General features: G+C 38.7%; 1 protein-coding gene across 38 annotated transcripts in view; it reads left to right on the plus strand.

Annotated features, from left to right (window-relative positions):
• SRRM1 (serine and arginine repetitive matrix 1) overlaps positions 1-15,689 on the plus strand; it is a 29,115-nt gene that overhangs the window by 10,319 nt on the left and 3,107 nt on the right. For 3 of the 38 annotated variants that reach the window (XM_037881634.2, XM_043532106.1, XM_027830188.2), the window contains 13 exons: positions 86-198; positions 864-1,064; positions 1,874-2,074; positions 2,760-2,879; positions 4,626-4,897; positions 6,163-6,243; positions 6,629-6,715; positions 7,873-8,011; positions 8,471-8,512; positions 10,562-10,666; positions 11,113-11,574; positions 12,713-12,905; positions 13,232-13,423. In XM_037881634.2, the coding sequence (XP_037737562.1) occupies positions 86-198; positions 864-1,064; positions 1,874-2,074; positions 2,760-2,879; positions 4,626-4,897; positions 6,163-6,243; positions 6,629-6,715; positions 7,873-8,011; positions 8,471-8,512; positions 10,562-10,666; positions 11,113-11,574; positions 12,713-12,905; positions 13,232-13,423 (2,208 nt within the window). Of the gene's footprint in view, positions 1-85; positions 199-845; positions 1,065-1,873; positions 2,075-2,759; positions 2,880-4,625; positions 4,898-6,162; positions 6,244-6,628; positions 6,716-7,872; positions 8,012-8,470; positions 8,513-10,561; positions 10,667-11,112; positions 11,575-12,712; positions 12,906-13,231; positions 13,424-15,689 lie in introns of all 38 variants that reach the window. The other 35 variants (XM_043532101.1, XM_043532102.1, XM_043532123.1 and 32 more) reach the window with 20 other exon arrangements.

Below are 15,689 nucleotides of genomic sequence, written 5' to 3' on the forward strand. Positions count from 1 at the left end.
ATTAAGATAGGAAGATTTTTTTTTTACGATAATTTCTGTGTCTGATTATGCTTCTGATTTAAATACACAATGTACTGTGTTTTAGATTGAGCAAGAAAAGTTGGCTTCTATGAAGAAACAAGATGAAGACAAGGACAAGAGGGACAAAGAGGACAAAGACAGCAGAGAAAAAAGGGACAGATCCAGAAGCCCAAGAAGGTATTACTAATACACTCTTAATATAAATATGTACTTACAATTCTTGTTGGTCTTCAGGACAGTGGAGATTTCTAAAGATTCAGCAAACTTTGGAATGGACCCTACAGAATTCTTTTTAGGGGGCAAGTCTAGCTTGTTACTGAATATTAATGGCAGATAAAAAACTAGTGGTATATAAGGGAACAGGCATTGCTTGTAATGGTAAATGTATTACATTGAGAGCACAAAAGATTTTCCTGCGGTTCGAGCAGATGGTAAATTTCTGAGCTATCTTGTGAAAGTGTTTATGCTAATAGGCATTATTTTAGATTTAGTTTGGTAAGCTTTTCTTGTTTGTGCAGCTATAACAGTTTAGCGTACAGGTGGTGGCTAATTTTAGTTTATCAAGGGCAAACATTATGTTGAATTACCAAACAAAACAGTTTCCCTAGAATTGTTAATGACAGTCCTGAAGTCTGAAGCCAGTCTTGCTAACTGATGGGTTCTTTAGAAAAATCTAAAATAGCTCTACCTTTGTTTTTTACCTTTCCCAGTTAGCAGTGGGGGAAAAGGATGTCTGATTTTTTTTAGATGAAGTTTCTTAGCTGTAAATATATGTGGCTTTAGTTTTTTAAATATGCTCCTAACATAGTACATTATTTGAACAGAAATTGTCTCTTTCCTAGACGCAAGTCAAGGTCTCCTTCCCCTAGAAGGAGATCGTCTCCGGTCAGAAGAGAGAGAAAGCGTAGCCACTCTCGATCACCTCGTCACAGAACCAAGAGCCGTAGTGTTACTCCTGCACCAGAAAAAAAAGAGGAGACTCCAGAGCCAGAGCCTTCAGTGCAGGCAAAGGAAACTTTGATTCAAGAGGCAACATCAACTAGGCAAGTATTAGAGTTGATTTCTTTTCCCCCTTGAAATTAACTTTTATTATAGAGAATTATCATTCCCTTTAGTGTAATGGAGTTATTTTAATTCCTGGTGCTATTAGAGCTTTATAGAAAGCAGCCCCACTTTCTTCTGAAAAAATGTGCTACTATTTTTTTGCCTGGCAGATCTCTTTACATGTGTCACCATGGACTTCAGTAAAACATATTTCCACATAGAGAAATTAGCATAAATCTGAGTGCATACTGATGTTTCACGAATACTTTTTTTGTTGCATCACTCTAGTTAAGTCCTTTCCTTTGGCAGTGTTAAGTTTAGTTTCATTAAGAAATGCATATTAAGGCTGGTTTGGCTTAATTTTCCCTGTATTTGTTGAGAACTTCAAGCGCCAGCTTCTGACTTCAGACTGGATAAAGGCAGAACACTTCCTAAAGTACTGATTCAGCACTTGGAATTGGACAGCCTCAGCATTATCTTGAATAATGGCAGACTGGAACTTTTGACAAATCAATTTTTCACTGATCCTACTTGATTAATAATTTCCACTGTTCTGCATTGTCAGGTCAATCTATGGAAAGTTAACATATGGCCTATTCAGTATACTTTTAATAATCTGTTACAGGAAGATGAAGACCTAATCTTTTGACCATGAGTAGAATTTTAATAGGATTTGAAGCTATGAACACCTTAATCAGGTGTTACTCACTATCTTTTTTTAGTGTCATAGGTTCTTTCTAAAATATAATCCAGGTAGCTACAGATGGGATATGCTTATATTTTAAGGTGTTTTTTTTAACTTTAACAGTGATATACTGAAAGTTCCCAAACCTGAACCTGTACCAGATACTAAAGAAACTTCCCCAGAACGAAATTCAAAGAAAGAGAGAGAGAAAGAAAAAGAGAAGACTCGTCAAAGATCACCATCCCGTTCCAAATCAAGGTCAAGATCTCGCTCACATTCCCCTTCTCATTCTAGACCAAGAAGGCGTCATAGATCACGGTCAAGGTAAGAAGATGAGTTTTTACTTTATCTTGAGGATAAAGGCCAGGAACTGAATGATCTGCTCTGAAGTGGTCATTCAGAGCCATAAAACACTCAATTAACTGTAGGAACATAGGAAATTCTGGGGGGGACCTAATTATATGATGTGAGATAAAGGCCAAGGCATTAGTACCACTCTGTGGTAATAATAATTCTCTTCAGTCAGAGATGAGCCTGCAGTGGGTTAAGCCGAGTAAGAGGGAGGGGAGAAGAAGAGTGGAAAACACCACCTAAGCATGTTCATTATCTTCATCCTCCACCTCATCTGGGGAAAATGGTTGATATGAATGGCACTTGGGCTGGGAGAGGGTACTGAATCCTGAATATGGTATTTGACAGCTCCAAGTGATTCCCCACAACCTCCTTTGAGAGCTAGGTTTGGTCCTGAAAACTCTTAGAAGTTTAGATTTAATTTTTTTTTTTTTTTTTTGGTATGGATTAGTACAGAGGTTTTGGTTGATTTGAAATCTTGTTTGCTTGTAGTTTAATGGTAACATGTTCTAGTACAACAGAAATGCTAATTTAGTGTGATATACTTGCTACAAAGCAGCTTTATCACTTGGTTTCTGGTGACTAAATCTACCTCCATCCTGTGAAATTTGGGAGGTCGCTGTTCATTCTTCGAATTTTCATTGATTGATTGTGACAGGTCTTACTCCCCTAGAAGGCGGCCAAGCCCAAGACGACGACCATCTCCTAGGAGAAGGAGTCCTCCAAGGCGCATGCCTCCCCCACCCAGACACAGAAGAAGTAGATCCCCTCTGAGGCGGTAAGATTCCTTTTTGGTAAATATTAAACTGCTCATATTTGAAAGATATCACAAGGTTTTAAAAACTTTTAAAGTTAGCTTGAAAAATAGTTATGAAGAGTGATTGTAGTATCAAAGGTAACTTAACCATAGGTGACTTTGATAGTGTATAGTATACAAACTAAGGGCAGGTCTACACTACAGCGGAGATCGATACTCTGAGATCGATCCACCGGGGTTGATTTAGCAGGTCTAGTAAAGACCCGCCAAATCGACTGCAGATTGCTCCTCAGTCGACCCCTGTACTCTACCCTCGATGAGAAGAGTAAGGTAAGTCGATGGGAGATTTTCGCCTGTTGACCCCCTGCAGTGTAGACCCTGTGGTAACTCAACCTAAGGCATAGCATAGGTCGACTTACCGCAGTCGTGTAGACATAGCCTAAGTGATTTAAAAGTTGCTTTGTCTTGTTTCATGCCTATGTCCCTTAAGAGCAGGGAAACAAAGACCTTCGGATTGGCGGGAGTATCGCTATATTACTTAACGCTTTCTTTTTGAAGCTAATAACTTCTGTTCCAGAATCAGGTGTCTGATATAGTATCAAAAGGTCATAAATTGTTTTAAAGTACCTCTAATGGATGTTTTCTAACCTTCATAAATGGTGATGGTTTGTGTTAATTGCTCAATTTGTTATTCTGGCACTTTCTTTAGTGGACAGTGGTGGCATTGGTTATGTCATGACTTTACAAATTAAGACTGGCTTTTTAAACTTTGTTTTAGAAGTCTGTCCTTTTGTGGTGGTTTTTGCTTGGGAGCTTACATCTTTGCCATCATTTAAACAGTTTTGGTGGCAGAGGAGCAAGTGCATGTCAGGGACCATGTGACTTCAGTGCACTGTTGAAATAGGAAACTTGGGACAGCTTTCACAAGAAAAAGGGGCTATAATACTTTTGGGTGTTTGAGGCTTACTATAACTGGATGGTAACTTTTTTTGAGGTTTGTAAAAAATTATTCATTTTTGAGACAAAATACTGTGAAAAGTGTCAAAAGTGTATTTTGGCAAGATACGTAAGAACTCCCTTTTAGCAAATATTTATCTCACTCAAGTTAGGGTTTCTTTTTTCCAGGTTCTCAGGAATTCTGCAGCCAAAGGTGGATTCTGCAGGTACACAATTGCAACAGAATTTACCACAAATTTTGCCGCAGAATTCTAGAGGCCCTCTTTAAGTTTATAAAGTAAAGACAAGCTTAAAAATCATACAAAATATTGCTAAGATGTATTCAGAATTGTTACATGTCTGATATTTGTGGAATTTGCAGCCTCCTGGTATAAAATTTTTGTTCCTTAAAGGTTGATTTCTGCCCACCAGTCTTTTTAATAGATCCTTTTTGAGGTTCAGTAAATAAGGTTCTGTAGGGTGAAAAATTCTCTTAACCATCTAAATACTAAACAATCAAACAGAAACACACGTACACGCACACAACAACCACAAGCCATTTTCTTGGATCCTTTAGAGTTAGTAATATTTTATAATCTAAAACAGAAGGAAAACAAAAGGTAACATTTCAGACAAATTGTTCAGTTATAGTTTGAAAATAATTGAAACATTAATTTGTGTTCATCTCCTCTTGTATGAAATACTAAAGCATTGTAGGCTAATGTATGCCAGTTTTTTGGAAGTGCTACTGTAGGTAGTTGTATAGATATGCTTGCCGATGAGTGAACTGTGCTTAATCAGACCCAATTAATGTTAACTTTGTATCTGCAGGAGAAGACGGTCATCGGCATCTTTATCTGGAAGCAGCTCTTCTTCCTCCTCTTCACGCTCTCGATCGCCGCCAAAAAAACCACCTAAAAGAATTGTATCCAGTCCTCCTCGCAAAACACGTAAACTGTCTCCTTCTGCCAGCCCTCCTAGGCGGAGGCACAGGCCTTCCCCACCAGCAAGTTCGCCTCCAAAGCCACGCAGGTCTCCAACACCTCAGCAGTCAAATCGTGGAAGAAAAGTTCGTGGTTCTATTTCTCCAGGCAGAGCCTCAGGTATAATCCCCTAAATGTGTGCTTTCCCCCAATCGCTTTATCTATTTTAACCTTTACCGTCTGATAGCTAGCAAAAAGTATATAACTAATGGCAGGACTGCCTCAAAACTTTTGCCTTTTCAAAGTACGGAAGTTGTTGAATAGACATTTTATTGAATCTGGTCTTAAATATTAACAATATAGAGATTCATAGTACAAAACACTTAAATGTCAGCAACAAAAAATAAAGATTATAGTAGTTGACATTCAAAAAAAAAAAACCCATAGTGCTGAGTTGACCTCCTTGCAATGTTTCATTGTAAGAATAGGAAGATCTTACTTGTTATGAAATCTAATACTTTAAGGCAAATACTAATTGGTAACAACTGGTGTAAGATTTTTTTCTGCAATGTTTTGAGGCTTGTTTCTAAATTAGTTTATTTCCAACTCTGTGAAGACCTAGATTTGATTCATGTGTTTGCGTTTGAGGCAGTAGGCAAGGTTTTTAATTGTCACTGCATATTTCTCTTGCACTCAGTTTTACTTAAATCACTTTAAACAATCAAGCTGCAGTTTTCTCTTTTCAAGTGGTTGTGGTATCAAATTTCTGTTCCAGAGGGATGGTACAATTGTGGGCTTGGGATATCAAACAATTTTCAGACATAGGAAAAAGTTTAGGCAGTTAAAATATAATTCAAAAGTAAGTACATCTCCAACTGTAGTCAGCCCTGAACTTTAATCTCTGGTTTTTAATATTGAAATTTTTAATAAACCATAAATTGTATGCTCTCACTTCTTTTCTGTACTACATTTCAGTTGTATCATAGTAGAATTGAATAGTTTATTAAAATAAGTTTATTAAATAAAATGTATGTTACTGGCTTTTCAGGAAACATGTACCTTCATGGAATTAGTAGGAGTTAAATTATCATACAATTTTAAGACTGTATTTTTCGTAACCTTCTGTGGTTAGGAAAAAAAAACAAAAACAAAATCAACATTTCTACTCAGTTTACATACTATAATTTCAAAGTAAAATAGCAGTATACCAGCCAAATGTTATCTAAAAGTGCAACATTCTTTTCTGTATAGAAAAATCTGCCAGGAAGCTGAAGTCTAAAAAGTATACTACAAAAATTCATATGAAGCAGATGTAAACTGACATCATTCATGAAAAACTTTCACTTATTTTGTATGGATAACAATGTGTGCAAGATCATATTAAATTTAATTTACAGTCATATTCAACTTTTTCTTAGATTTGTCTGCTAACTTTTGTCTTTTAGCACCTAAACATAAGAGTATTGAAAAAAGAGAGTCTCCCTCACCAGCGCCAAAACCTAGAAAAGTAGAATTGTCTGAATCAGGTAAGTCGGTCATTTACAATAGCTTTCCTTTAAATGGTATGAAAACAAACAAGGGGCACACTTATCCAGTGTGTTTCTTGAGATCCAGTGGCTTTGATAGCAATATTGGAGGTCGGGTTTTCAGAGAGTATGTATAGAGGACATAACGTATCCCACTTACATTAACTCTCTCCTGTATGCTTCTTTGAAAACCATAGCCAAAATGCATACTCCAAAGAGAGGATGCCTTTTTAATTAAAGATGTAGCACAAAATTTTTTAAATAGAACACCTGATCAGTTTTAACAACACTGCTTCACAAACTGTCTATATGCATAAAGTAACATGAAGTGACTGAAGGAACAAACATAAAAATTAAATGTTCCTTAACTGTGCATATCTTTCAGAAGAAGACAAAGGTGGAAAAATGGCTGCAGCAGATTCTGTGCAACAGAGACGTCAGTACAGAAGGCAAAACCAGCAGTCTTCATCTGGTACAGTAGTAATTTTGTAATTCTAATAAGATATTTTACTTAATTAAATATGTTTAACATATTGGCTACTTTTGTACTGCTAAATTCAAATTGTGCTTAGTTTTACACGTTTCATTGATGTATGCCACAATGCTATTGCAAAATTAATCACACTTACCATAATGAAAATCTTTTATTCACTGATCAAAAAATACTCCGGGGAGAAGGCAAGTAGAATTTTGGGAGTTTGTACTATACATTTGTTATAGTATTTATCTCTTGAAAAGTTGGCACAATTTTAAAGCATTTTACTAACAGCATTTTCCTGTGGGCAAATGACCTCTGTCTTTGCAACTGCTCATTTTCTGATACTTATTTCAGAATCATGCATTCTGGGGCATAACTAGCTAGCCCAGAATTGGCAACAAATCTCATAGGAGCTGAAAAGAATGTTGCAGCATTTCTCTTCTCCTGTTCAGTGCCTCTTTACTTGTAAATTACTTGGAACATTTCTGCACATACTCAGTTTTGCTTCTGGTTTCACACTTCACCTTGTAAATTATTTTGCTGGTCAGAATTGCTCTTGCAGTTCTGTTGCTGCATATAATTGATTCGGGGCTTTTATTAATGCTGTTGAAGTCAGCATCTTTGTTTGTCCTCCAGCTAAATTTGTTCAGTATTTTGCAGCTGCATATCTTGAGTTGGTTCTGCAACATGTACCTGAAATTCAGGTTTTATATACACACAAACTTACACCAATTTAAAGTTGTGTTTTGAAGCAGTTGTTAAACCGGTTCACGTTTGTGTCTAGATGCTCTTATTTCTGTTTAAGAAATAATCCACTCTTAAACAGAAATAAGCATCTACAAACAAACATGGATAAGTGTAACAGTTGCTTCAGAACATGACTTATAGTTAAACTGGTATAATCATGTGTAAGCAAGGCCTAAAGTTGCTTCACATGTTAGAAGTTTGTTTTGAAATGTGTCTAAACAAGTTAATCTCACTAATCATGTTAATATACCCATGATTTACCTCTGTAAATATTTTTAAAAACAGAAGTCACAACTTGGCAAAAAGCTGTCTTTTGCATGAAGACAGCAATATGGCTCTCAGTAATTGCACAAGAATACAGTGTGTATACCACTTTTCAGTAACTAATTATTTTGCATTTATAGACTCTGGTTCTTCATCTTCCTCTGAAGAGGAACGACCAAAAAGATCAAATGTGAAGAATGGTGAAGTGGGTAGGCGCAGACGACACTCGCATAGTCCATCACCTTCTCCACGGAAACGACAAAAGGACTCTTCCCCTCGGTAAGTACTTTCTTCAGCTCAGTACAACTGATGTATTTAACAGTGACAAAATATATAACTTACAAATGGACTAACTTCTCATCTCTTAATTTGCATTACATTATTGCCTACAGGCCCCCAGCAGAATCAGTTGGGATTACCCTTGTCCAAGTGCTATACAAACACCGTAGAAGATGGTCTGTGCACCAGAATTTAGATTTTAGAGGTGAAAGTGAACTCCTTGATACCAGCACTAGATTTTTTTGTGAGATTATGGGACCTGATACAAAATCTATTGGGGCTTTGGACCAGGTCCTTACAGGAGGGTTTTTTTCAATCTAATGCAAGGAGATTAATTTGACTTCTGCTCAGGTGTTGAGAATTACTTTGTAAATCTTGTGCAAACATGTTCATCTTTGCATGAAGTAAATCTTTGGCAAATGGAATTTTTGACTTTGTTTTTTTCTCCACTGCTGTCAGGATGCAGATGGGAAAGAGGTGGCAATCACCAATGATTAAAAGGTTGGTTAGAAACGAATCCGTTAATTAAAATTAAATTTAAAGTTCTTCTAGAAACACTGTACTTTTGTAGCAGACGGTGAGCATGGGTGCCCTTTCTCCTGCTTCACCCACACAGAAGACATTTCAAATTGCAAGATAATGGGACAAGAAATCCAAATTGTTCATTGCCTCTTTTCCTTCTAACAATGAAATTGTTTCAGATCTGCCTTATGTCCATAGATGACAGTTTGGGTAACTGGTTGAAATAACCTGATATTGTGCCTTAGAAGCTTAACTGCATTGCTGTATTTGACATTTATCAAAGTTACGCTCTCCAGGCAAGATTTTACTTGAATGTTTTTATTCCTCAAATATAATTCTGAAACAGAGGTGAGCAGTAAGTATGTGAAGATATTTCACATTGCCACCAGCTGTTTTTGTGGTAGGAAAATAAAATGGGCTAATGGGGAACTCAATGTTTAAAAATAAAGCTATTTAACTCCTCAAATACCAAGAGGAGATGGAGGTTCTAAAATTCCCATTCTGTCTTCTCTCCCTTTTACGTGCATTTTCACTGTGTGTCCTGGAACAATCTGGTTTAGTAGTGGGACTGAAGTTAGCAGCTCCTGCAAATTTCACAGGCTGAGTGCTTCATCATTTTGTCACAAATCTTACCTTTCAGAGGTAGCTTTATAGGCAGTTCCTCTGAAACTTGATTTTTAGACTGAGCGTAGCATAATGCAGGAAGTCAGTGATGACTTGGCAAAGACATGGCCAGAATAGTAGATTCTATCACGGTCTCTGCCACTAGACTGCCCATCTGAAGTCAGCTGAAAACAAGAGTAGGTGCCTCACTACTATTAGGAAAAGTGCTAATTTTAAACTTAAGAGGCTGGATCTAGAAGATAAATATTTAATGACTGGTGTGAATAATCTATAATGATTAAAACCTAACCAGAACGTAGGTGCCACATATGATTGGCTAAATTTGAGCCAGATGAAATGTGACCAACTTCCTCAAACTCTGAGCACATTTATTACTGAATTTGTCAGTCTTCAAACCGTGCATATAACAGTTGTTTTACTTGAATTTCAGGACAGCGTACTTTACTTTACAAAAGAATAAATTCAGCTAAGTCCTTCTATATCAATGTGTAACAAATTTTCTCCCAGTCTGTTGCCTTATACATTTAATATGAAAACTATTATTGCTGAATATTTTTAGTGGGTCTTACTGTGATATATGAAGATGACTTCTTATTTTTTCAGCTCACAGAATCGTGTTTAGCTCTTGAGGAACAATCCTGAGCTGCAAATATCTAGTTTCTTGCTATGGAAAAATGTAGCAAGGCTATTTGGAATTAAATATTAATTAGCAGACTCCTCCTATTGATTAAAAGTGCAGGGCAGCCTTTAAAAAGCAAAAAAGATATTTAATCTTTTGTCACTAAAAAGCTACATTTTTTTCCCTCACAGAATTTAAACCCGTTGAGCTTTTCAGACATTATGGGGAAACACATTGGGTCCAGATTTCCCCATATAAGTTAACTACAAATCTGTCTTCAGTGGGAGTAGTGTCTGGACCCCTTGTGCTCTGAATATTTTAAATGCAGTATAGCAATATCTTAGCACCAACTCTGGTTTTCCTAGCCTGTGCTCTTGCTGAAGTGTTAAAATCTGCCAGTGGTAAAGAGTACATCTGCTTAGAATCAATTTCTGTTTGTGTACCTGAAGTCTCTGAAGTTGGCAGCCATTTAAGATATATCCCCACTAGGAAGATAAATATCTCCTTGGTCTAGTGAGCTTTAATAACTTCTTTTTCCTGGAAAACTGTGGTAAGGTGGAAGACTCCTCATAGCTTCTGTATCCCATACTCTCAGAGAAAACCAACTTTGCTGTATCCTTTTTGTCTCTTAGACATAATCACTGTCTGATAGTGTTTGCATCTAATTTGGAAGACAAGTATCTGAACCAGCTTAGCTTTCTGTAGTGGAGATGACATGGCAGGGGAAAAAATTAAGCATCTGGCATGAGGTTTTTTTTATAAAGCAACTCTTCTGTTTCCTCTAGTAGGAGGAGGAGGAGTCCATCACCACCACCTGCCAGAAGACGGCGCTCTCCTTCTCCTGCCCCTCCTCCAAGGCGGCGCAGATCGCCTTCATTGCCTCGCCGAAGGTAAGTGTTGCTTTTTATTAATCCCTAAGGGCAGTTCTGCAAATCAAGAGTTGTAACACTGTCCAATAAAAAAACAAATGTCATGATTAATGGAAATGATGCCTTTTGCTGATAAGTTTCTTGTTGGGAAATCATTTTTTTAAATTTAAAATCATAATTTTGTTTTCTGAAACATTTTCAGTGGGGGATGTGTTCAACTGAACCATTGTAAGTGCTGAGTGTAGCAAGCAATCACTTCACTTATCTCGTATTGAAATGGCTATTGGACAGTGTATACTCTGCTGTAGTTCCTTGAGATTGCTGTAAGAACTTTAAAAGTGAAACACATCAATGTAAAATCTTTTCTTCTTTGCTGAAGTGTGTATCTTTAGCCATTGGCAGCTAACTTGTGTGAGAACTTTGTCCTGTATACATGACTTCTCAAATTCTTTCTGTTGGTTTTGTAGGTCTCCATCACCACCTCCTCGCAGGCGCTCACCTACTCCCAGACGATATTCTCCTCCAATACAGAGACGATACTCTCCTTCCCCACCTCCTAAGCGAAGAACAGCAACTCCCCCTCCCCTTCCAAAACGAAGGGCATCACCTTCTCCACAACCCAAGCGCAGAATCTCGCATTCTCCCCCACCAAAACAAAGAAGTTCTCCTGTGGCAAAGAGGCGTTCCCCATCGCTATCTTCCAAGCATAGGAAAGGTTCTCCTTCCAGCAGGTCTAATCGTGAAACCCGATCCCCACTACAAAACAAACGGCATTCACCATCTCCACGGCCTAGAGCTTCACATACCTCTTCAAGTCCACCGCCTCTGCGAAGGGGAACTTCATCTTCACCCAAACGGAGACAGTCTCCATCTCCAAGTACTAGACCCATCAGGAGAGTGTCAAGGACCCCAGAACCCAAAAAGACAAAGTAAGGGACTTGTTAACTTATAGCTATAGGCAAATGGGAATAGATAAAGCAAGGGTTTGCACTAAAATCAAAGGGTGTCAGTATTATGTCTTCATGCTACCCTAGTTGCTGTTGACGTACTGCTTTCATTCTGCCAACTTCTATAACGTGGCTTTTCTGAAATGACTGTTAGAGGCATTTCCTGTTGTATGAAGGTTCATGGCTGGGAATAGCTTCAGAGGCACTGCAGAAGTTCATCTTCGACAAAGTGTGGTAGTGGGAAGGCAGAATAGAGGCAAACATCAAACACGGATAATGGTGAAACCGAAGCAGATTACAAAATAAGACTTCAAAGGGATTTTTAGCTTGTTTAGAGCCTAGTGAACTATGCATCAAAGTTCACTATGGAACAGGGCTAACCCAAGACACATTCTTATTAAATGAATATTTGACAAGCTTTTAATAGTGGGAGATCTCTACCTAATCATCTAGTGAAGGTATGGCAATGCTGGCTTAATCAGTTCTTTCAGGAAAGTTACATAGCTGAATGCAATCCTGTCTTAACTGGTGATAAAACAGTAGCTGTGCCATGTTGAATTTTTATCAGGTGTGAAGAGAGGACAGCCACTCGTGAACAGGAGAACACTACAGTCTGTCCAAGATACTAATCTGTAGTAAACCTACAGTATCTTTTTGGTTTGCCAGTCTGCAGTGCTTAGTTAGATCTTGGATTTTCCTTTTATTGTCATTCTTTTGAAGAATTCCAGTCTAAATGTATGGAATTTAGCTCCACAGTAAAGGGATTAATGTGAACAGATTTGTAGATCAGCAGTAACTCAAAGGGTACGTCTGCACTGCAGTTAAACACCACTGGCTGGCCTGTGTTGGCTGACTCAACCTAAAGGGCTGTTTAATTGCAATGTAGACATTTGGGCTGGAGTCCAGGCTCTGGGACTCTGAGCCTAGACATCTATACCCCAATTGAACAGCCCCTTAGCCAGAGTCAGCTGGTACAGGCCAGAGACTGGTGTCTAATTGCAGGGTAGCCATACCCTGTGTGACCATGGTTAATTACATAATAATTGTTAGTTAAGTTACCTTGTTTGCATTTACTGTATAAGGCACAAGGAGTCCTAAATGTTAATCTTTTATTTTTAAGGGCTTCCACACCAAGTCCACAGTCTGTGAGAAGGGTGTCTTCATCCAGGTCTGCGTCAGGATCACCTGAGCCAGCACCTAAGAAACACCAAGCACCTCCATCCCCTACTCGGTCTCGATCCCCCTCCACTAACTGGTCGCCACCACCTGTGAAAAAGGCTCAAAGTCCTACGCAGAGTCCATCCCCTGCAAGGGTATGTTTTCTAATAAAAGTAGTACTTAATTGGAATATGCCTACAGAACTTTCATCATGTGGCATATTTCTCTTACCTAGTTTTGCTTATGATGTTCAAACAATTCTAGCTCATTTACTAGTGTATTTAAATGCAATTCCTTTTAAATGATGGGATGGCAATAGCTGTTGCATAGACACACTCGCTCCTTATGCAGCAAATGTGCTTAACGTCCAGGCCACATGATCTTTGTAAAGAGAAAGGGTTTATTTGTGCATCCTCACCCGATACACAAATCTGGCATATATATCTCCAACGGTGAAATAAGGAATTTATTTTCATTACAGAATTCTGACCAGGAAGGTGGTGGGAAGAAAAAGAAGAAAAAGAAGGATAAGAAGCATAAAAAGGACAAAAAGCACAAGAAACACAAAAAACATAAGAAAGAGAAGGCTGCAGCTGCTGCAGCAGCTGCTGCTACTTCAGCGGCTACTTCATCAGCCCAGGAAGACCCAGAAGCAGAGACAGAGCCCAAAAAGGTTGGCTAAATAAATCTGATTTCAAAAGCCAGAGTGAAATGAAAGAACATATTTACAGATGTAATTGATACTTATGTATGATTTTGACAATATCTGTTCTAAGCCCAATATATTTGAAGGCAGGGCCTGAATTATGCTACAACTGGCTAAATTGTAAAATTTAGTTCAAGTCGCCTCTGCATATTCCCTTCTTGGGATGGCAGAGGCCACTGGAATAACTCCAATTAGAGGTTAGTTACCTCCGTTTCTCTTCCTTTCCATCATCCTCTCCTAAAAACAAAGGTCATTTTCTGCTTCTGAGAGGCTATTAATGAGCATTGTCTGTCTACATTACCTTTTCCTTTCTACAAAGCGGTAAATAGGTGACACTTTTGAGCAACAGTTTAAAAAAAAAAAAGGTCCACTTTGTACAGTGAAATACATCCATGGCAAGCTAACATCAAGCTTTCATTTTGTTTTAAGTGTAACTATTAAATTGGATCATATTTTTTTAAAATTAAATATACAAAGAACTAAAAATCTATAGACCCATAGGGATTTTTCCACTAATGCTTTTACAAACAGTATTCGCTACAATTATAAATATTTCATGCCAAGTTTGAAACTCAGGTTTTGAAGTACTGAGATCCTGAAAGCGGGATTGACTTGTCCACACTGAGAGAAAACTGGAAAGTACGCAAATGGCATAAGTAGTGGGTATTTATAATTTTTTGTTTCAGCAACCTGACATGTTAAAATCATATTGTAAATATACACATTTATGTTTGAATGTCCCTTTAAAAAATCCAAAGCAAATAGTAAATCTCATGGGGCAAATGAAATTGTATTTTTGCTAAAAATCTATTTTGTTGTATTTCAGCCTTCTGTATGACATGACTGCTTGTTAGTTGTAGGCAGCAAACTAGAGACATTCTATGCTATATTTGTATGACGTTATAGTAGAAATGGTACGCAAAAGTGTATATAACCTAGGTAAAATTTCTAATGTATAAAACCTCTGCTTTTGACATTTCTGAATGATCATCTCTAGTTCTTCAAGTATATGTACCTATTGGCACTCCACCATTGGATGTGCATGCGCCTGCGTGCTCTTGCTTGGAGATTGCAAAGCAGTGCTCACGGTCATGCGCGGAACAACACCTTGTGCTCTGAACTAGGAGATATAGGCAGGTGCGAACCCACCACCGCTGAGTTCCTTCTCAACTGCCTGCGGCTTGAGATGGTGTCCCCAAGGGAAGGTTGCTTTACTCATTAGTGAGTCATTACTGTCCCCTCCATGTACACTGTGTCAAACACCAACCACAATTCCACCCACTTGTAAGAGATCTAACACAAAGTACTACATCCCTTCAAAGGAGGTGGAACACTTCCCCACCTTCCCCTCCCGCCCGCCCCCCCCGGCCAATCCATAACTCCATAATGTTTTATGCAGCCAATGGAAGGTGCTACAAGCTCAGTTTAGACCTTCTCCAATAGACAAGGAATCCAAGAGTCTGGACTTATTGGGCAGAAGAGTTGTTCATCAGCTGCTCTTCGGTTTTGTGTTGCTAATTATCAGGCCTTGATGGTGAAAGACGCATTTACCACGTATTCAATATTTACACACTTAACTGAATATGTGCCACAAGATCAGAGAGACCAGTTTCAGTCCATCATTGCAGGGGGCAGTTGGTCACAAAAGCCTCCCTCCAAGCTGCCCTAGATGCTGCAGACACAGTGTTGAGATCCATGGCCATGGCAGTGATCATGAGAAGAGTATCTTGGCTCCAGCCCTTAGGTCTTCCAAGAGAAGTACAGTCCACAGTCAAGGATCGCCCCTTTGAAGGACCCAAGCTCTTCAGTGATCATATGGACTCCTCTCTCCACACTCAGGGATTCCAGGGCTACGTTGCATTCACTGGGATTCTCTACGTGCCTGCAATAAAAAGAGAACTTTGTTTACAGCCTGCCCAGAGATCCATGCCATTCCAATATCATCAGCAGTCCACCCTCCCTATATCTGAGGAGGCCTTCAGGAGAAGGAGCAAGCTGCAGAAAGACTACTGATCCCTTCTTCTTCTTAATTGGCTCCCTCCTTCTAAAAAGCACTTTTGACACCTTGGCCAAGGGCATAAATCATCCCAGTTCACTGGATTTCTGCATTGTGCAATCCCCCCCCCCCCCCCCCCCCCGCCTTTGGAGATTGACTGTCCCCTTACCTCAGACAAGTGGATACTGGAAGTCCTCAGAGTGGGTTACTCTGTCCACTTCCACTCTACTCCTCCCT

The sequence above is a fragment of the Chelonia mydas genome, chromosome 19 (assembly GCF_015237465.2).
Source record: "Chelonia mydas isolate rCheMyd1 chromosome 19, rCheMyd1.pri.v2, whole genome shotgun sequence".
Classification (NCBI taxonomy): Eukaryota; Metazoa; Chordata; order Testudines; family Cheloniidae; genus Chelonia; species Chelonia mydas.